This window comes from Harpia harpyja, chromosome 11, assembly GCF_026419915.1.
Source record: "Harpia harpyja isolate bHarHar1 chromosome 11, bHarHar1 primary haplotype, whole genome shotgun sequence".
Taxonomy (NCBI): Eukaryota; Metazoa; Chordata; class Aves; order Accipitriformes; family Accipitridae; genus Harpia; species Harpia harpyja.
The window spans coordinates 8,768,219-8,789,147 of record NC_068950.1 but is presented as its reverse complement, the minus strand read 5'-3'; the positions used below and the strand labels follow the sequence as shown (position 1 = coordinate 8,789,147).

Here is a 20,929-nt window from a genome sequence, read left to right as displayed (position 1 = left end):
GATGGGATCCAGTTAGAAAGTTGTGGTCAGTCTCTCAGGTCAAAGCACAGCTTGGTGATTTTGCTGGGAATCCCATGGCCCTCTTCCACCATAGGTCCTTTTTGCCCATGTTGCTAAATCCAGTTTGGAAAGTTGTAATTTCTCCTTTCTTCCTGGGAGCACTTAGGTCTATGAAAGCTGTGACACAGAGGCTTTTGCTGCCCTTTTCTGCCATTGTGGCCTCCGTTGCATCGCGTGGAGACTGCTGGCTGGCAAAGTACTGGAGTGTGCTTCTTCCCAGCCCCGGTGGACTGAAGGCTGGGCTCAGGGAGCTGGTAGGATCTCTCTCTGCCTTCCTCTCTCTCTCTCTGCTGGTGTGAATGAAGATTTGATTAATGCGGGCACTTTAGCACAAGTGCCATTTTCCAGGCTGTAGCTCTTGGCACAGGGAGCGCTGCCGGACCGGAGCAGAGGAGAACTGCAGGCAGTGTCTGTGTGCCTGTGTGCGCCGGGCGCTTTACGGCGTGCCGGGAGGGGAGCACCCTGCTTCCCTCCCCACTCCTCATTGCTCAGCAGTAAAGTAAATGACGCTTGGTATAACTTTGCACTTACAGGACTGCAACTCAATTTAAAAACAACCCCAACTCCAGGAACAGGAGGGGCTCTGTAGCGAGCTCGTCTCTGCAAACCCACCTCGTTAATTTTAATGGTGGAAGAAATTCTCCAGCTAGGGAGAGAGGCGAGGCAGAGATGCTGAAGTTGGAGTGCCAGCAGCCCTCGGGGATGGGAGGACAGCAGTAAGTCCCAGTCTGCAGGAGATTGGCGGGGGACAGACCTCACTGGGGAGTGCTGGCCCTTTTGATGACTTGTAAATTAGCCGGGCTCCTGCTCCAGCTCCAAACAATGGTCTTGAGCAACGCACAGTGGGAGCCTGGATGTGCGCTGGGGACCATGAGGCTGGGTGGGGACTGCTCACTCCAAGGCTGCTCCAGGCTGCTGGGCTTTGCCAGCTCCTCAGGGAGGTTTTTGGAAAGGAGATAACATGCACAGGAATTAATGCTGTTTGTAAAGCACTTGGAAGATGGGAAGAGCTATAGAAGTGCTGTAATTAATAGAGGCTGGCTAATTTAACGTTCTGCCTGGACATCATCTCAGCTGATATATATGTAAGGAAAAGCACCTCCATTAGTGCTAGGGAAAATCATTCCCCCTCCAGTGCCAAGGCTAAAGCAACCAGATTTATTTCTCTTAATTGTCTCCAGGATCCGAAGTCCAAATGTCCCTGAGTCTTGGAAGTAGATGTGCCCGTGAGACAGCAAAGCTTTGCAGAGCATCTTTGCTTTGGACAGATGCCCAGCTGCCCTGTGTTTGAGGTGCTGCCACCTCTGTGGCAGAGGACAGCCCGGATCAGGGCTGGCAGAGAAGTTTGGGGCGAGTATGATCTGTGAGCTCTTAATGAAACCTGCAAGGGTCTGGAACAAACTGGTTGTTACTGGGAGCAGGGGGCAAATTTGCCATGGGGATGGCTCTGGGCTGGGCTGGGCTGGCCATGGGAGTGAGCGCTTTGTTCGGGTCCTGGGGAAACTGAGGAAGAAGGCATCTCCTTGGTGGTAGCGTATAAAGTAGCAACTGAGAGAAGATGTTTCCGCTTCCCTGGGTGCAATACCCAAGGAGATTTGGAGGCCACCAGTATGAAATGGGTGAAAGGGAACTGGTGCTGTCTACCGGGCCTGGATTGGGATCCTTGCAAAACTGAAAGATTGAGGTGCTGAGCATTTTCCAACCTGGATGTCTCGCATTAAGCCAGATCTGGGCTGTTGTGAATGTCTGCTGCCGCAGTACTGTTACTGAGAGCTGTGCTCTTAATGACATATTTATATGGCAGAAAGTCTTGCTTTTGTTTTGTTGGAGGATCTAGCATAAGGTGCATCTGTTTAATCCATGCTCTCATTTACCTTGCTCTGCTGGGGATGGGGTGACATGGAGACCTCCACCTTTTGGTTTTCTTTTTACTGCTGTAAACCCTTTCTTTAGTTTTCTGGTAATGTGTTTCTGTAGCCATGTCTCAAGAATGCTGGTCAACACAGCCCTCCTGGCCTCTTCTCCCAGGGTGAACCGGGACTGGGCTCCAGAATCCATATATAGCTCTTGGAGAGGTTTTCTGAGATGCTGGCTGGTTTCTGTCCAGCTTTGGATGCGCTCGGCTCACTGGGAAGCTGGGTTATTCCCTGCGCCTGAATATGGTGTTGGGGCCTGCCCAAGTCTGAAGACAGTGGCCTTATATGCATAGGAACAGGCAGTTTCTATATAAATGTTTTTATAAGGGCTATAAACCACGGTGCTTTGGAGTGCGAGCCAGCTGCTGCACAGTGAGCTCAGAGGAAACTTCCCTACGAGCATCTCGTCCTGAGCTCTTTCTCCACCGGGCTTGTTATGATGGTATCTGCAAACTTGAGAGCTGCCTGCACCAGGAGGGGGGTGGCAGGAGCGGGCAGGGGATGGGGGGAGCCAGGGCAAGGCTTGCCCTGTTCCTGCCAGTGGCTGAGCGCTGTTGGCTGCTTCCCCACAAAGCAGCCCTGAACGAGCTGGGGTGTGAAACCAGCTGCCTCTCCTGGAAAGTTTGTGGGTGTCTGTGTGCGTGCACATACCCACGGCCCCCCAAGGGTGTCGGCTCCCCCTGGCAGCCAGGGTGACTTCGGAGGCAGCAGATAGCGCAGCAGGACTCGATAAGTGACCTTCTCCTGGGTCATTGCCTGCCAGGGTCAGTTGGCTGCTCAGCTGCATATCAGGGATGGTTTTCCCTGCTGGTGAAAGAGAAAAGGAGAGATCCTGCTGGAGGAGGAGGGGAGGGCTGGCAGTCCCTGCGGACCTGACCCGCTGGGCCGGCTATGTCTGGAGCTGGTCCAGAGGAGGTGCAGGAGGAGCCGGGGCGGAGGGGAGAGGCAAGTGGGGTTACTGTGCAGCAATTGGGCTGGTCAGTGCTGCATTTCATGAGCCTGAGGTGGCCCTCCAGGGTTGCCTGTGCCTCAGTTTCCCCAACTGTAAAGCCAATGATCTTGCAAGCCAGCTTACCCTTTTTTTTTTTTTTGGTGCAAAACGCCGTTGAGCCTTGGTTACAAGGTGCCAAGGGGACCTATGCGACATGTAGGCAACGAGTGACGGGCTAGATAGAAAGCCCAGTCACCAAGGCTGACTTTTTCACAATGGGGATGCAAAGCCATGGCTGGAGCAGGTCTCCCTGCAGGAGGCAGTCCGACCCATCTGTGTTTAATGGGGACCACACAACACGGCAGCTGGCCCCGGGCCCGGAGATATTCTTGTAACTTAATAGCGCCCTGCGGAGGCAACCAGTGCTATAAAGGGGGTACAGATTTTTTAAAAGGTATTTAGGAGCCCAGGGCTACAGAGAGGGGTCCTGCAGACTGTTTAAAAGCTGCACGCTGCCCACCTTGGTCGTCTGTCCTTGTATATTCCCAAGCCACCGGGTTCATGTTCCTCCAGTGAGTGCCTGTCTCGAGGCCGCAGGGATAACAGGTGCTCTCCTCTGCTGGGGCCTTGCCTCTGGGAAGGGGGTGACTCAGCCCTGAAAGGTCTCCAAAATCTGGGTCAAAGTGACTTGGGAGCATGTGATGTAGGGTTTCCAGTGGGACGGGCGCTCCAAGTCACAAGGGCTCCTTGTCTGATGATTTTGCCTAAGACGCATTGGGGCCTTGTTGACCCTGCACAAGGTCTTCTCCACGGCAAGTGTACAACGTCTGATCTTGGAAAAAAATCAGGTGATTCAAGGTGATCCACCAGGGATGGTGCTCAAGGCCACGTATTTCTCCTTTTTGGTAAAATAGGGCAGGGGGACAAGCCTTCCTCAGCAGAGGGACTCTGATAGAGCTCCTAAGTGTTCTTGGGGTTTGCAGGGGGACCTGGCTCTGCCTGGTGGCCCAGCACAGCTGCTGTGGGCCACGTCCCTTGAGTCTGGAGGGGATGGCTCTCAGGAGGATCTGGAAGGAGACGTGCCCGGCCTGCCAGCTGGGGACGTGGGGAGTGCTGGGGCTGGGTGCCGCAGGGACATCCATCAACCTGCCCAGCTGGCTGCTGGAGAGGTGTCAGAAGGCAACAGCTTTCTGTCGCTGCTGACCTGGGCTGGGGTTGAACTTCTGACCTGCAGATAAAAGCCTTTCCCCTCCCTCCCCGGCTCCAGTTCCCTTTTCCTCAAATTGCCCAGGCTTTCCCACCCACATCCAGCCAGGCTCACAATGGAGAAAGGCCATTTATTGTGCTGCTGCCCTTCTGCATCCCGTTCCCCTTGGTACCTCCACCATGAGGCCATCTGGCTCCACCAAAAGCCTGCCTGCCTCCTGCTTTTCTTCCTTGTCCTCTGCTCGCCATGGCTTTCACTCTCAGCCCACAGAAATGTGCCAGCGAATGTGCTGTGCCAAGGTGAAAGGAAAAGGGCTGGTGGTCCTTTGGCTTTAGCAGGAGCTGTTGGAGAGCCCTGATGGATGATGTAGCTGTACTTTTGCTGGCCTTCCGTGCCACAGAGGCAACTTCATGAAATCCATGTGGATCTGGGGTTTTGTTGGGTGCTCAGAGCCCACAGAGCTGGAGGGGTTTAGGCATGGAGATGAGAGAGGTTTCCTCATGCTTCCCCTCCTTCCCCACCCTGCAGAAGGGAGAGCTGGGGAGGGAGGAACGGGGTCCGTCCAAATGCGTGTTATGTCTGCCGCTAATTTTGTGATTGGAAACGCAGCAACAAAGGGAGGAGGTGCAGCGTGAGGATGGTTTAACCTTGATAAAACAGTGATTTCACCAAGGATGATGTTCTCCCATCTATCTTCATCCATCAAGGCGCTGCTGAAATATGCTGATGAAGCCTGTGGATAGGAGTACAGTGCAGTTAAATGGGGCGTTGCAAACGCTCTCTGTACCCCCGTGACAAGGTGGCGTTACTTACTGTCCAAATTTAGTACAGGGAACAGCACGAACTGCTGCCTTTTGCTCTGTGGGCTAGGGTGGGATGCAGCCCGGGCTGTGTCCCCTCTGCGGAGAGTCGGAGATGGTTGTGGCATCTCAGCACATCGCTTAATTTTCCCCTTTTCTTTAGTGCCGCTGAGAGTCGCGAGCGCAGAAGCAGTAAATGAATTCAACTTCGCTATACAAATGCCTTCCCCTCCCTAGCAGAGGGATAAATTCGATCATGAAAGATGCCAGGTTTGCAGGTAAGGTGATGGTCCTGTTGACTTTGGTTGAACATCAGCTGAAGGGTCTGGTCTGAGGAGAAGTGGAGGAGTCTGGAAATCCCAGGGCTTTGCTGTTTGTTTGGCTACTGCGCATTTTGCCTCCGTGTGCTGTGTCGGAGTAGCAGCAATTAAGCTTTATTTATGTGGGGTTTCCCAGCTCGCAGGGTGGGAAGTGACAGTACGTGGGTGTGAGCGCTGCGTGTGAACTTCTCCTTAAGTTTGAGGATTAGCAGCATGGGCCAAGTGACACAGTCTTTTTTGGTCAGGTATCTGAAGGCGGTTTACCGGCTGTGTGCGAGTGTAAATGTCGATAGGTCAGCAGTAAACCGAGCCCTGTAACCCAAGCTGTTGTTGTACGCGATCTTGCTGGGATGGTGGCATTCTGCCGGGGCTACAGTGTTGCACGTGGCCCCAGTGCTTCCAGTCTAAGTTTCAGCAATGGTGTCCCCATGTCTGAGCTGGGCTGTGCCAATGCCGGGGTGAGCTGGGATCTCCTTGCCTTGGGAAGGAGCAAGGTGGAGCTGGCAGGGAGAGTCAATCTGTTCCTGCTGTGCCATGAAGGCTGCAGGGAAATAAAAGACTGGGTGCTGCTGGTGGCATGGGCTCATCCTGACACTGGGAGGAACTGGGGGTTCGGAGTCCTCTCCAAGTGCAGGCACGGCTCATCTCCACCCAACTTTTCCTCTTGCAACTGGGTTTATCTTCCTGGGTTGTCCTTCCAAGAGCTGACAAGGTGTGAGTGTTACCTCCAGGCCTCCTTCCAGACTTGTGCTTTCAACAAGGTAAACCTATCTGCAAAGCTTCTGCAGTCAGCAGGGCTCTGACACGGCTCCAGAGCTGTCCTCCATAAATAACTCAGATGGGTGGGTGCCTCCTTACAGACAAGACGGATGGTGAAGGCTGGATAGCTCGCTCTGGACCCAGAGAGGACAGCTGTTGAAGGACATGTCCATCCAGTGCAGTGCAAGGCCGGTCTAACCTGCTATAAGGAGGACAGAAAGCCTGATCGGAGGCTGCCACCCCCTTTGATTCAGGGACCAGAGTGCTGTGATTTCATGCCTTCAGAGCTCCCTCCATCTTTGGTCTCCTGGGCACCCTGGTGCCCCTGCTCCGTGCCAGCCGTGGACCACTCTTTGGGCTGTCAGTTGTCACTTCAGATGCTGCTCAACTACAGCAAGACCATCCTCAGCTCGACTACCTCCAGGCATAGGCAACAACATAGACGTAGCACAAACTTTCAGCCCATGAGTCTTCTCTGTCCCACCAGCAAACTCCCTGCTTATTGGTAGCTCAAACTTTGTGATGGCCTCCCTCCTCCTCAGACATCTTGTGGGACACCTTGCAAGCCAGGGGTTGGAATGATGGTCTGGTGCTAGGCATAGGCTGGTCAGCTTATAGAAAAGCTGTTTCTTCCTCAGCCTCTTGTGTTCCCATTCTCCCATTGCTGCTTCCGCTCCTGATGCATTCGGGAGCATTTGGGGGGGAAAAGAAAAGTTGACAAAAGAAATGAATTATGCATAAGGAATTCATTTCCTTGATGAATAGGGACTTACAAACTCAATTGCCATTTGCTTTCAAGAGATGCCTGGGGGAGTGGGGGGGAGGGAATAAAAGCAGAGGATGGAGTGGAGGGTGAACGGCTGAGCCTGGAAGTGTTCTTGGCCTTTGAGTGGACTTTGGGAAACAGCCGTGGGTCATTTAAACCATATGATGGGTCCCATATTCCCATCAACGTGTGGGGTTCTTTGCTGGGGTCAAAATCAGGGTGGTCAAGATGCAGCAAATATAGCAGTACATCTGTCAGTGAGTGCCATCCTTTGCTCAGAATAGGAGGGGAAAAGGGCCAGATGAGGATTGGGCTATTTTAATACGTGGGGAGATGGAGGCAGGTGTGTACGTGTGACTTGTTCAGATCAGGTGCAGGCCAGGGGCCGATACAGGAGTAGTGCTCGGGGCTCTTGTGCTCTAGAAGTTTGCCTTTTTTCCCTCGTGTGCCCTTTCCTCCTGCATGCTGCTGTGTCCTGGGAGCCGAGCCAACAACTGGGAGCACTAAAAGCACTGGAGTGAAGATGCTGTAAAAGAGCCTTCTGGAAACTTTACCCAGCCAGAAAAACTTGCCCCCAAACCCAAGCAGAAAATTCAGATTCCTGATGGGAAAAGAGCATCTGTCAACCCAAGTGATCTGCCTGGTATCAAGCAGATGAGCTCTTGTGCTGTGTGTTGGTGCGTGTGGGAAGAAGTCTCTTCCCTTAGTGGAGGGATGGAACAGGTCAATGTTTTGGAGGAAAGGAAAAGTCTGCTTGTGATGCCAGTCACTCTTGGGTTGAGAAGTATTTCACCTTGCAAAGCATCAGGGGCGTTGAAGGAAAGTCTGACCTGGCTGTTGCACTGGCTGATGAATTGGAGAAGTGGTGGGCAGAGCAAGGCATGAAGGGAAGCCATGCTGGGCCCTGAGCTCAGCCCAACATTGGGCAGAATTAATGCTAGGCAGGTCAGTTCAGTGGCCCTGTCTTCCCCAAGATCTGGTTTCTCAAAGCCCATGTGGCTCTTCCTGATCCACTGCAACTAATGCCTGCTTCTCCCACCCTCCTGTCACCCATGCAGCTTGGAGCAGCCCTATGATAACAAAGAGCCTCATCTTCCTGAAGAGTAGCTTCAGGAGAGGGGACTAGGAGCTGCGTGAGGAGGGTGCTGGAAGTGGTGTTTGGAGATGGAGGAGAGGCTGTGCTGTGCCGGGGGCTGTGCCAGAGTCTGATCTGGGCAGCCAGGCTCCAGCTCCTCGCTTGGTGGGTAGTGGTCCTGCAACCATCCTCTCACGTTTTAGACACAGTGGAAGACCTCAGCATCGCCTGATGGTCCTGCAGGCCCAGATCCTGTGAGGGAAGCAGGCTGGGACCATCCTGGTCTGATGTCCCTGCAGGCCAGCATCAAAACTGGTGAGCTGATGTAGATAGAGAGTTTCCTCCCAGGGCCTGCAGTTTTCCTGCCCTTTGCAACTTGCCTATTGCCCTTTAAACGTTGCTGTCTCAGTAGGACTGACATACCTGGGTACTCACGGACTTGGGATGAAGGTTTGCAAGTGAGCAAAGTAAGACTGCCTGGGTATTTGCAGAATCGAAGATGATGGTGAGTATTGGTGAAAGTTGTGCCGGAGCCATGGTGCCAGGTTTGTATAGCACTGTGGCATGCCGGGAGCTCTGTCTGTACCTGCACACGTGCCCCTGTGCTGCACGTCAACCCCATGGCACACCGGGGCTCGGTCATCCCTGGCTTTTTCACTGGTGTGATGAGCCTGGGGGATTTGTGCAATTTGTGTCCCTTCCCTGTGCTGTTGGAGAGAGGGAGAGGTGTACCCCAGGCAAAGATAGCATCCTCCAAACCCTGACCCTGGGAGCAACTGCGTGGAGTTTGGGATTGCGCCGGCCAGCTGGAAGGAGGTGGCATAAGTTCCTCCTGCTGTGGAAGGGGACTGAAGGAGTGTGAGTGCCTGGGGAAGGGTGGTTTAATCATGGGAAGAGCGGTTTAATCGCCGCTTTTCTTTTCCATCCCCTTCTCGGCCACCTTCCCCTTTCCCAAGCAGAGGACAGAGGGGGTCTGCGGGCACGGGGCTTTGGAAGCTGTCGTTTTGCATTGCACGGCTGGGGAAAGGTCTCTACCTGCCTTATTTTGTCCCTTTTGCTGTCAGGGCTGACAGTGCTCATGTTTATTTCATCCAGCGTGGCGGCTGTCTCGTTTCCCTATCCTCCGATGTCATTAGCGTGCCGAGAGCGGGCCCTGCAGTGCTCAGCCTAATGAATTCCGCTGTGGCTTTTCTCTCCCCACCTCGTTACCAAAGCTCAAGGTGTCAAATTAAACCCGGCTGGGGAAAGGAGAGAGAGAACAAGGCGCAAAAGGAGGAGGGGAGGGGGAGGACATGTGTTGTAGGGGTTCCTTTGGTTCTAGGGTTTCCCCTTTTTCCAGCTATTTTTGCTTTTAAGCTGTTTCCTTTGCAGCTGGGGTTTCTCTTTGAAGCTGGATGTGTTGTCACACCAGAGGTGGTGACTTTGTCTGTGGCCCTGGGTCCCCTTCTGTTGGGGCGGGAGGAGGGATGTCCTCTTTTTCGTCCCTGCTGCAGAGCACATCTTGGCATCCTCTGCCCCTGCTCGGTCTTGTCCATGCTGTGTGGCCACGTGGGAGACAGTGGTGGGTGTGAAAGTGCCATTTTAAAAACCAGGTGGCTGTTTCTCAGCTCCTAGTCCACCTCCTGGGTTGTGCCCTCAAGCTGGGACGAGTTTTGCAAGTGGTTTTAAATGAAAGCTTCCATCCCCCATCTCTAGGAACTGGTGAATTTGGAGCGAGCTGCCGCCCATCCTGAGAGCTGGGGCACCAAAAGCCATGCCGACAGTCCTCCGCCGGCTCCAAGGCCATGTTCTTCTGGGCCATGTTTTGCTTTTTGTAGTATTTCTCACCCCCAGTTTGCCCAGCCCCTGGTGCAGGAGGCTTGATGGTCCCCTGCCCTCCTGAGCCAGGGAGTCCAACCCTCAGAGGTGGCTGGACTGTGGCAGGACACCCAGAGTGATGGCAGCCTGTCCCCAGCACCCCCCGTGCCCCATCCATCTTGGCTCTCATGGATTTAAAATAGTTTTGTAATATAATTATCTCCTCGTGGATGGGCTTTTTCATTACGTCGGCTGCTTCAGCTGTGGTGAGCATATTAATGTGGGATTAGTGCCATGGAGGACCGTGTATCTGTGGTGGGGAGGGAGGAAGGGACAGCCCCCTCCACTGGTGACTGTTCCTGCTGTCCCCCTGAATTGGGGTGACTGGAGCCTGTGCTGATCCCCCAGGAGGTGCCCGGTATCTGCTGGGGACAGAGGAGCAGAGCAGGAGCCAAGAGGGACGGGGACCAGCCTTTCTAGGATGTTGGGAAGCCAGGGCCCTTTTGCACCCCGGGTTTGACATCTCGGGGCCACAGTGGGAGCTGCTGGTGGGATTTAGCTTGGAGTGCACCAGGCTGGGTGACTGTCCTGGTTTTGGCAAAGTGGCATGGTGAGAAGGTGGGACAGGTGCCTGTCCCTTTGCACGGGATGGAGCAGTGCCACTGCCTGCCTGGGGAACCCACACCAGCAAATTTGGGGTGAAAGGAAGAAGATGCAGAGGACAGAGAAGCCAGACGTGGCTGTCCCTTCCTCCTCACAGCTCGCTGGAGGAGTGAGCACAGGGCATGGATCTGTTTGAGCGGACCGGCTCAGGCTGTGGACCCATGGCTTAGAGCTGTGGCTTGTGGTGGTGGCTTTTAACCCTGTGCGGTTGGCTGGGATGTGGCTGGGTGTGCCGGGAGGTTCATGCAGTTTACACGCAATTGGAACTGCAAAGGGAGAGTGGAGGGAGGCACAATTAAATCACCTCAGCTGGCCCTGGGCCAAGACCACCAAGGTTCAAACACCTCTATGTTGCAAAAGGTGCCGGGGGAGTGTTAATTGGCATAATTCGTCAACCGTTTGGCACCTCCTGGTGTGTTGTCCGTGCAGTGTCCCGGTGCTCTGGGTTGGGGGTGCATTTTGGGGAGCTTTGAGGCTTTTCTGGAAAGTGGGTGAAAGCCACTGGCCTGGGTGGCTCCCGAGGCCATGGTGTGGTGCTGGGGGTCGGTGGAAGGGTCTCCAAAACTGCCTGCCTGCAGGTGAGGAAGGAAGTCCTGGGGAGTTTTGTCTGTGGCTCCTGGTGCATCGGCCACTTCCTCGGCAGGTTGGCACAGGGTTTGAATGGGTGTTTCAAGCCCAGCCCAAACACCCCCCTTGCCTGACCCTGCTTGCTTCTTGAGAAGGACTTGGGACCAAAGGTGCTGCGGAGGCAGGACGAGTCGCTCTGGCAGCACCTGGCTTGCCAGCTGCCGTGTTTTGCATGGGCCTTGGTGAGCTCCCTGGACCGGTATGGCCCTGGAGATCTGAAGAGGAGTTAAGCGATGTGAAAACGTGCTGAAGGCGCAGTCTGTGATAAAGCAGAAATGTTTTCCTTGCACTGTCTTGAAAAAAGGCAAGAGAAAAGAGAAGCAAGCATCCCCTCTGATACTCCTCTCTGGGTAGAGGCTCAGCCTGCTAGAAGAATGAACGACTCCCTGTGCAACAAAAAGGCTTAAGTGTGGCCTAAAATGGACTCAGTGTAAGTATCAACCTGGTACATGGAGTTATTTCCACTTTTCCCAACCATGGGAGGCATTGAAATGCAGCCAAGTCATCTTGATTTGAGTGGTTCGTATTGTGTCCTCTCAGTTGGCTGGTAATAGTGCAACTGTCTCCTCCTCCTCTGAAGACCTGGGAGATCAAAGGCTCATGCAACCCGAACAGCCTCATTTATTGGGAAAGGATGAAGGTGTTGCGTGGCAAGTACCTGTGTGATGCAGGTATCTCTGGGGGTTTTGGAGCCCAGCTGGGCTGCCCTCGTTGCCAAAGCCTGGTGGCAGCTGCCAGGGGAAGGAGCAAAAAGGGGCAAGTCAAGAGTAAAGTGCCCCTTCACTGGTGTCCCTCCCAAACCCCGGCAGTGGGCAGCAGCAGACCTGGCGATGCTCAGCACAAGTTCCCTCACCCAGCTGAGTGGCTTTTGTTTTGCTCTGTGTATAAAGCTTCTTGTGTGGCAGGGGACAGGTCTCCCTGCACCGTGCCTCGATTTCCCCATCTGGGCAGAGAGGTTGATACGCATTTGCTCCCGTTCTGGAGTGCGGTGGAGACAAGTTCATTCAAGCACTTTGAAGTCCTCTGATGAAAAGTGCTGGAGAAGGACAGAGGCTTATTAATTGTTGTTGAGAATATCTGTCAGTCCCGTGTGAGGAGCTGCTGGCTGACTTTCTGCCATCTGCTCTGTCTAGGAGAAGGTAGTGACAGTACTTGGACAATGAGAGTGGGGCTATCATTCTCATGGAAATCAGTCCTGCAGGCTGAAAACCTCCAGGTTTATCGGAGCAGTATATCCAGGTTGTGATGGGAGATAAGGCTCTGTCCTGGTGCATTGCTGTGGAGGCCTGGCCAGCCTTTGCTTTCAGGCACCGGTGGAACCATGAACACGTAGACACTATTTGGTTGGTGGTGGCCTTCCTCTTCTGGGAAGGAGCTGCTAGCTGGGTTTTGGGTGCTTGATGTTCCTGTTGACACCAGCCCGTGGGAGACTTAAGACGCAGGTCAGTTGGCAATAACGGGGACTTGTCATTGTGCAAAACTGATGGCTCTCTGGGGTGATGGATTTGTGCCTGACTAGTACCTGGACTCAGTTACCTGATAATCTTCTCTGGAGTACTAAAACATAAGTTTCTCTGCAGCTACTAGACCTGTGCTGGAACAGTGATTAACCTGTCAGCTATCTCTCTCTCTGGTTTGATTCACATGCATCTCAGGGTCCACAGCTCCTCTGGACAGGCGGTTGGGGTGGGAGTTACGGGCGCAGAGCTTGCTGGGCACTGGTGTCCATGTTTGTGATGCTCCTCAAAGAGCCTGTCCCTTACAACTTGGGAAAGGAGGCGCAGATTCATCTTGGAGAGCCATGGAGGAGGAATTTACTGAAGGACAGAAAGCTTTCTTCCCTCAAGCCAGCCCATTGTCACCTCTGTGCTTTCACCCTGTTGAAAGGCTGTAGCACTGGCTTGTCTTGTAGGGTCTGACCCTTCTGGTGGGGTGGTTTGTCTTGCTCGATGTGAAGCGGCCCAGAGTAAATTTGGTGCTGGGAACTCGACTGTTGCAGGTGATGTGTCTTGTAGTTTTAAGCAGGGCGATCTCCGTGCTCCGAGGTTGAGGCAGACAGGGAGAGCGGGAGTACTCCCCGGTGACAAATCTTGGTGGGACAGCATAGTGTCCCTGGCAGTGAAGGCCGTGGAGAACCATCTGACCTCAAACATCGTGTGTGGCTGAGCACTGACCGTGCGATCAGAGCCTGAACCGTGCCAGTGGCTCTGCTGAAACACCTCCTTCCTCCCTGGATGCTGCTGTGCTGCTGTGCATCCCCAGCCACTGGTCCAGCTGGGTTTGGGGTGCTCTTCTGATGCAGATCAGGATCTCCCAAACTCCATTCCTCATTTGGTGATGGGTGAGGGCCTTGAGAGCCATCTCCTTTCCCCAGCCCCGTCCCGCGCTCTCCCACCCCTGCCATGACACTTAACATCTTTCTTGCGGATGAATTTGGCAGGGCCAGGCTGGGCTTTCTTGCCAGTGTGGCAACAGCCACAGCTCCCAGCTTGTTAGACTGAAAGAATGTGCCGTTTTAATTAATGATATGTAAATATCCTTGAATGGGCCGCATTTGCATATTAAGAGAGATTTGCGGAATCTGCGGAGTAATATATTTTAATTAAGGATTAATTAAAAATAATGGGAATTTCATTTCGCCTGGCAGAATCCGTTTAGATCTTCGCACACGTCTGCTCGGGAGCCTGGTCGGAGCGCGCTGCCGGTGCCGTGGTCCGCAGCTGGGGCCGGCCGCCAGTGCTGCTCCTCTCCTGGATGGGTCCTGAAACCGCTGGCAGAGCCGAGTGGCCGGTCCCCTTGGCCACACAGCCCGGTTGCGGGTTTTCAGGCTGTTTTTTGATATTCTTTATGGCAAAATAAGCAAATGGCTGTGAGACACGGAACACTAGTTGTGTTGGCAATTATGTTAATAGCATGCTATTAGGCTATGATTCTATATGAGCAATTGGGGAGAAGAAATGCCTTACTGAGAGAGAATGATACAACAGACGTCTGTCTTATTGATATAGCTCCAGAGGAGCTTTCTGCGTAATTACACTCGGCCACTTTTCAGAGGTGGGGGAGAGGCTGTGGCCACGGGATGGAGAGGAGAGCGGCCCCCTGTATGTGCCTGCATCTGAGGCAGGGATGCATCGGGATGCCCTCGTGATGCTCTTGAGAGGCATTTGGTACCTGGCCACGACGGGCAGAGTGTCCAAGCATCCTGCAGGCTCTTTGGTGTGTTGCTCCGGCTGATCTTGCACAAGGGATGTGTCCTGCATCGGTGGCGGAAGGGCCACTGTAGAGCTGTGGGGACCTCGGAAGAACCGCAGGGCTTGGTGGCTGGACCCCAGGGCTTGGTTGCATGAACCATGGTGATGGAGAGCATCAATGGGGAGCCTTACGGCTTCTTTGACCAGGTCATGCCAAGCAGATAGACAAGTGGCTCCGATGGGACTGGCAAGGAGCAGGGGGGCTCTTGAGGGGTTAAGATGGGTGGAGGGCAGGAGGGGAGAGCATGGGAGGGGCGACGGTGCTGGTCCCTCCATCCCACCCGCCTTTTCCCAGTGCTAAGCCGGCTGCAGCATATCGAATGCAAATGGAGAAAATGCAGTTTGTGGTAAGTGTCCGCTAATAAATAACCTCCGAGTCTTCTCCCTATCAGGCAGTGACATCCTGCATTTCTCTTCCCCGCCGCACCAGCCCAAGACATTTAATGATGTGGTGCTCCTTACGGGATGTGCCGCCCATGCTAAATATCTCCAGCCTTCACAAAATGGTGGGCAGAGAGCCCAGCCCGGCTCCGACAGCCCCACGCCTCTCCCCCGCAGCCCTGGGCAGAAAGGTTGGCGGCAGCGCGGCATCCCCCTCCCCATCCCCGGCGCCGGGCGCAGACCCCTCTGCCGCGCTTGCCCACGGTCGCTGAAGGATTTCATTAACTGCACGAAGTAAAAAATAATCAATTTCAGATGTTCCCAGTGTTTGTGGTAATGGTCTCTCTAACCATTCTGATTAGCCGAGTGAAATGGAATTTTTCTTTTAAATTACAGCGCGTTGACATTAAATATAGGCAAACTTTGTGTGCGCGGGGGGGAGGGGACAGGCTTTTTACATTCATCCCTGTCCTTCTCCCTCCCCGTCCATCACTTGCCTTATCTTTCCATCACCCCCTCCCCAATCATGCCGAAATCTCCAGCGACTTCTTTCTGCTGCCCACCAGACTGGGATTTTTTTTTTTCCCTGGGCTTTGTGAAATGTTTCCTGGGGTTTTGGGCTGGTGGGGGTGCATTTTTCCCTTTTCTATAAATTTATTTTTTTTATTTTTTTTAATGTTTTCCATGGCATTTTGGGCTGGGACCTGTGCCACCGCCAGGCTGGGCTTCTTCCCCCCATCCTCCTGGCTTCTTCCTTCCATCCTCTCAGCTGTGCGTGCAGTTTTGCTTCAGTTTTGCCGCCCTCCCTTTTTGCTTTGCGGTTTCCTTTCGGTGTCCCAAGCGGCGCAGTCCGCATTGAAATCGATAGCGAGAGCCATGGTCGTGTGCCTTGGGGAGCAGGCTGGGCTCCTTCCTCCTCCAGCTCTCTCTCGTACCTACCTACCTTCTCCGCACCCTTTCTCTTTCCCCAGGCTGAATTTTTTAGACTCCAAACAAGCCCGCAGCAGTCTTTCCATTATTAATTTTTTTTTCCTTTTTATTTATTTTTCATGCTTTTTCCCCCACCATCTTTTATTCCCCCTCTCGCCAGCGCATGGTGGTGGCTGCGGGTGGGCGCCGGTACAGCACAGCCCAGCCCAGGCTTTGGACTTCTCCTTTTGATAAGCTGTCATCCCCTGGCCCCGCGCAGGGATTTGATCAGAGTGCTCTCTCGACCCCGTGGAAGACATTAAACACCCTCCCAGACCCTTTTCTCTGTCTCCATCTCTGAACCTTTCACTCTCCTTTAATGAGAATTTCTCCTAATTATTTCAGTGGCTGCAGCACAGGGACCGCAGTGTAGTTAGATCTTGATACCGGGACGTGACTGTTATGCTGATAAAGGCAAAAGATCAATAATTTAGGCCCTAGCGTTAATGGCAGAGCTGAGAGCTTAAGTGTCTGTATTCAGGTTTAGTCCTGAAGGTTCCTGGAGTATTAATGATTTCCAGAGGAATTCCCCCCCCTTCCCCTTTCCTTGTGCTGCCGTTGCTTTTTCCCTAGTCCTGTCTCTTTCTAAAAACCCTCTCTCCTCATTTTTTATTTTATTTTTGAGGTTTTTTTGGTTGTTTCTCTACTCTGCTGCTGTTCTGCTTTGCTTTCGGGTTGCCCCTGAATTGCCCTTACACAATTTATCTGGGGATGTGGCAGTGCGTTAGAAAGCAAAGGGAGGGAGGGGAACCTGGTGGGGGGAAAGCATTGAAGGAGGGTTAAAAAAATTATCCATTTCTTTCTGTTTTGATTTGGAGACTGCAGGATGGGTCCCGCTCAGGAAGCAAGCAGCACGGCTGGGTGATGGCTTGGGCTGGGTTGCCTTCTGCAGGAGCTGGAGGTCTCCATCTGTGATGGAGGTGCCATGTAGTGTGATGGTGCAGGTGGGGTTCTCTTCAGCTCCATACAGGGCCATGCCCCGGTCACCCATGCCGTCCCCTCCGCCACTGTGCCCACAGATGCATGTGGAGGGGGAAGAGCCCCCCGAGTGTGAAACACTGCTGTGCTCCGTTTTCTTGTCTCTGTTTCCATATACACCTGCCAAGCCCTCAGTGCAGCCCCTCTCCCTCTTCTCTGCGCCCTCGCAGACCCATCTTTGTTGCAGAAACTCATGTCCCTGCCTGTTCACGTCACCTTGAAGGGGGCTGCTGGCAGAGACGGGGACGTGTGCTGTGTGTCCTGCATGGAGGATGCTCCAACATCACAATCCCTAGCTGCTTTCTTGCCCTGGTCCTTTGGGAAAGGTCCTGGCACCGCTCAGTGCAGGGCTGGGTTTGTCCCAGGGATGCTGGGCTGATTTGGGGTGGCATGGGGGAACAGAAAATGCATCTGCCGGAGGTCCCGGTGCTCTGTGCTTCTTTCTTCCCAGCACTGTGATCCATCTGCCTTCTTGCTTGCTGGGTTTCCTCCCCCAGGCCAGCACGTCTGAGCTGATCCATGGCTGTCCGGGAAGTGTTTGGAGGCCCAGGGTGGAAAGGGGGAAGTCTGAGAGAAGAGAGAGGGGTGGGAAACATTAACCAGTTTTCTGGTGAGTCATAAGCACTTTCCTCCTTGGTTTTTTTTTGGTTTTTTTTTTTTTTTGAGCCTGTTAGTACTTGAGGATTCAGGAAATACTGAGTTGATTTGAAAGAAGATGACAAATGATGAAGGGAAATTGGGGAATAAAGACTGTTATTTAGCCATTAGGAGCCCTGACTGGGAAACACTGCTATACACATTAGCTGGTTAATGGGAATTTTGCCTGGGTTATCTCTATCCTGATTAGGGAAGAGAGGCTGGGGGTGCGTGGATTTTGTGGCTTTTTGGTCTGTTTGGCACCCCAGACTGTCCTTTGCTACAAAGGGAATGGGAAGGATTTCTTGAGAGTTGCAGAGCTTCCCTTTCCTCTGGTGCTCTGGGTCTCTCCTGAGGATCACTGCCCCTCTGGCTCAGCATTGAGCTCACCAGTCCTCTGCTGCCGTCCCCAGTCCCCAATCTGGGCAGGAATTGGCAGAGCATCCTCTGTCCCTAGCGGTGTTAAGAAGCATCTTGTGTGTCCTGAGTGCCACAAACCAGACACCCCAGAGAAGTTGGAAATACCGATTTGTATTTTCTAAGGATGTCTTAAGCGATGGGGGAAACCTCACTGTTGAGGCTTGGTCTTTCCTGAGAATCAGTGCTACTCTGTGTTGTGCTTTCTTTTCTGATACCAAATGCTGTGAGTCTCATCTCTCCCAAGACTATTGGAGCTTTGGGGGAAAAAAATGACCAAGAATGTGAGTATCCCACTGAAGTGGAAGCTGGCAGTACTGCGAGTGCCAGTGGGCTCTTCCTTCCAGCTGCAGAGCTGAGATACTTTCTGGTTTCTTTCCTTTCTCTTTGCTAGCAGCTGAAGGGTCATGTTGGCATCCAGGGGATGGCATGTTCCTTTGCACCGTGCCTTTGTTGGGCTTGGACAGGCAGGGCAGGCTGGGGCTTGGTAAACAGTCCTGTAGCTCCACAGTCCAGCTGGCTTCTCCTAGCCGGCTCGCCTTGGCAGGGCTAGCCAGAGTATAAATTAGTTTCAACTTATTGTAGTCACTGAAGTATAGAAATATAGCTGAGGACATGCGGGGAAAACATCTGGGCAGTGCAGAAGGGCTTGTTGGCTTTTATGTGATGGCATGATTTGGGGTTGGGAGTGAACAACCTTAAAAGCAGATTTTTTTCAAAGAACAAAAAGCTGTTTCAATGCCACATAGTTCCATGCATGTTTATCTGTATATATTTGTATATGCACACACATAATCGCATATATAGGAATGCAAATGTGAGATGATGGGAATCTGAGCTGCTGGCCTGGTAGATGCAGGCTCCGTTGTAGAGGTGCTTCAGGGAGTAAAGGAACCTCATGGTTACATTTCTTCCTGCAAGGTACGAACCATGTGTGCTAATCCCAAATCCTTTCTTTATTGAAAACATGGAGACCGACCTTGCTGGAAACGTGACCCAGTTTCCTGGTGTCGCAGGTGGTCTTGTCCTGTTATCCAGGCAAGAAACATGAGCACCATCTTCGAGGTCACTTTAGCTTTCCTTCTTGCATTTCCTAGTGGGTCTCCATTTATTCTCCTGGGCAGGAGGTACCACAGCCACCTGATGTTCCTACCCAAGTGTTTCCCAGTCAGGTTACATGTTTACACCCTGGTGTTTGGGTGCCAAATTCAGTTGACTTCAGTAGGATCTTCCTTATCCAAGGCTGCCCAAGGCATGTGTTGGATTTGCCAAGCTTGGTTAGGAGGCTGATTTCTGGATGCTCTGGCCTTAGGCTGTGTGGGTTGAGTATTTGCAGAGCTTGTCTCAGCAAGCTTTAGAGAGGAGAGGACTTTAAGGACAAATATGAGTAGCTGTGGGCTTTTCTAGCCACCAAACCGGTGGTAAAGTAGGGAAGGATTCCCCAAAGCTCTGCCGATATTTGTTGCGGGTAGCCCTGGGGAGCAGGTATTTGTATCTGAAATGTTAATAGAGAGACTGAATTGAATCGTGCATGCTGTCGGGGGAGCGGTAAAAGCCATTTACAAAAGAAGCCAAGAGAAGATCAGTAGAAACGCACACAAACCCTAAAAATCCCAATGTGACGCCTGAATAATCGCCCATTTGTCTGGGGAAAGAGATTAATCCAGCCAGGGTTCAATTTAACAGGATTATTGTATGTGGGAGGGAGGGCAGAGGGAGGGAAGGCTCTGGGATTTTCCATACGACTTCAGACCATGGATCTTTCTTTTGCAATGGCCCTGGCAGGACAGGGAAGCTTCAGGAGTTGGGGTGGCTTTGCTAGATGTCAATGGGTGAGCTATAGTGGTACAGTTTGGATCACGGAGGTCTGACCCGGTCCTTCCCTCCATGTTGCGCCTCTGGCCAGTTTGGTTAGACGAGAAGCTCTTTGGGGTAGAGACCATGCCTGATGGTATGTGCTCCTTGCGGGGAGCTGAAATTAGAAATTTGGCAGTTTTTATCCCTACCACAAAGAAATACATTTTTCATCAAACCAACAGCACAAAGTCTGACTGCATCTCCAAGGGGGCTGCCAATAAGGTCAGTCGTGTCCATTGCAATGCTACCGAAAAAGTCTCACTCTGGAGAGAAGTCAAGACAGAGATGGGGGGGGGGGGATTTTGTGGAGGGCCATAGACCCTCATCAGCCTCTGATGAAGAGTGAGGAAGAGACTTCTGATGGGGCTGGATTAGCCGTTGAGTACCAAGGGACAGTCCTGCCTCCTGAAGCAGCCGATTTTGATGAAAACCCTTTCTTGGGATCATACCCCAGAAGGTGTTTGGGTGCAAGATGGTTTCTATCCTTGTGGCAGCTCTCTTGTCGTAAGCTCCTTTCTAGGCACTAATGCGTTTTCTTCTTAAAGCAGCTTTTTACTCTTAAAAACAAGGAGATGCGTAGATGAGAAAGGAGGCAGTGCGGCTGCCTCTACAACATCCCCACAAAGCAGATCACACAAAATAAAGCAAAAGGAGAAATGTTTTTATGGTATTGCCTGCATTTATGTGGAGCTAGATAGGAGCGTGTGTGTGTGTCTATGTCTCTTTGTGTGTACTTTATAATATAAACCAACTGCAATGTCTCTACGGCGTTCCTAGAGAGCTGCTGATGTGTTGTCAGATGCTGTAACTTCTTTAAGTCTACCTTATGTGTAGTGTATCTTGCATATTTGGTGATCAGAAAAAGAAGCAGGAGAATAAAAGTGGGAGGAAAAACAAAGGGGCAGCTCTGGCTGTCCCGGTGTGCGGTATATTCCTCCCTGCCCTCACCTGCCTTGGCTCTTCAGGGGAATATTTGTTAGTCTTTTGATGGGACCTGTCTTTTTTGGAAGGCAGGGAACTGTGCTGGAGCTCCCCTCTTCCTTTTGGGTGGTGGTGATGAGTGTGTTCAGGCAGGGTTGGGATAAGCAAAACCCTTGACATTCACATAAACAACACATCACTATTTCATAAAGGCATCATTTTCCTATTTTGCTGTTTCCATGCATCTTAACTCACAGATTATTTGTAAAAAGCCTTTCCACAAGCAGTGTTGCCTCTTATAGACACGTGAGAGTAATAAAAGCGGTGTTGTCTTTCCAAGCACTCTTTCTTCAGCCTGTACTGCTCTCCTCCACTGTGCAGCAGGACCCTGTGTCCTTTTCCAGGCCATATGTACTTCCCATTTTTCCACTCCCAGATGTCCCCACTCTCCATGCCCGGGTCCCTCTTGCTCCCTCTGCTGCACAGTTTCTTTCAGCTCCATTTATTTAGTGGTGCATGCGAGGAGCCAAGGGCCACGGATGGAGAGAAGAAGACACAGCCACCTGCATCCGTACCTGCATTTCTCTGGGGAATGCTG

At 52.5% G+C, this 20,929-nt stretch overlaps 1 protein-coding gene across 6 annotated transcripts in view; it reads left to right on the top strand.

Annotated features, from left to right (window-relative positions):
• Nucleotides 1-20,929, top strand: part of PBX1 (PBX homeobox 1) — a 134,693-nt gene that overhangs the window by 43,271 nt on the left and 70,493 nt on the right. The window contains exon 1 of one of the 6 annotated variants that reach the window (XM_052802506.1): nucleotides 17,005-17,110. The exons of the other annotated variants lie outside the window; for them this stretch is intronic. Within the exon in view, the coding sequence (XP_052658466.1) occupies nucleotides 17,020-17,110 (91 nt within the window). The 5' untranslated portion in view covers nucleotides 17,005-17,019. Of the gene's footprint in view, nucleotides 1-17,004; nucleotides 17,111-20,929 lie in introns of those variants that run through there. 6 annotated transcript variants of the gene reach the window in all.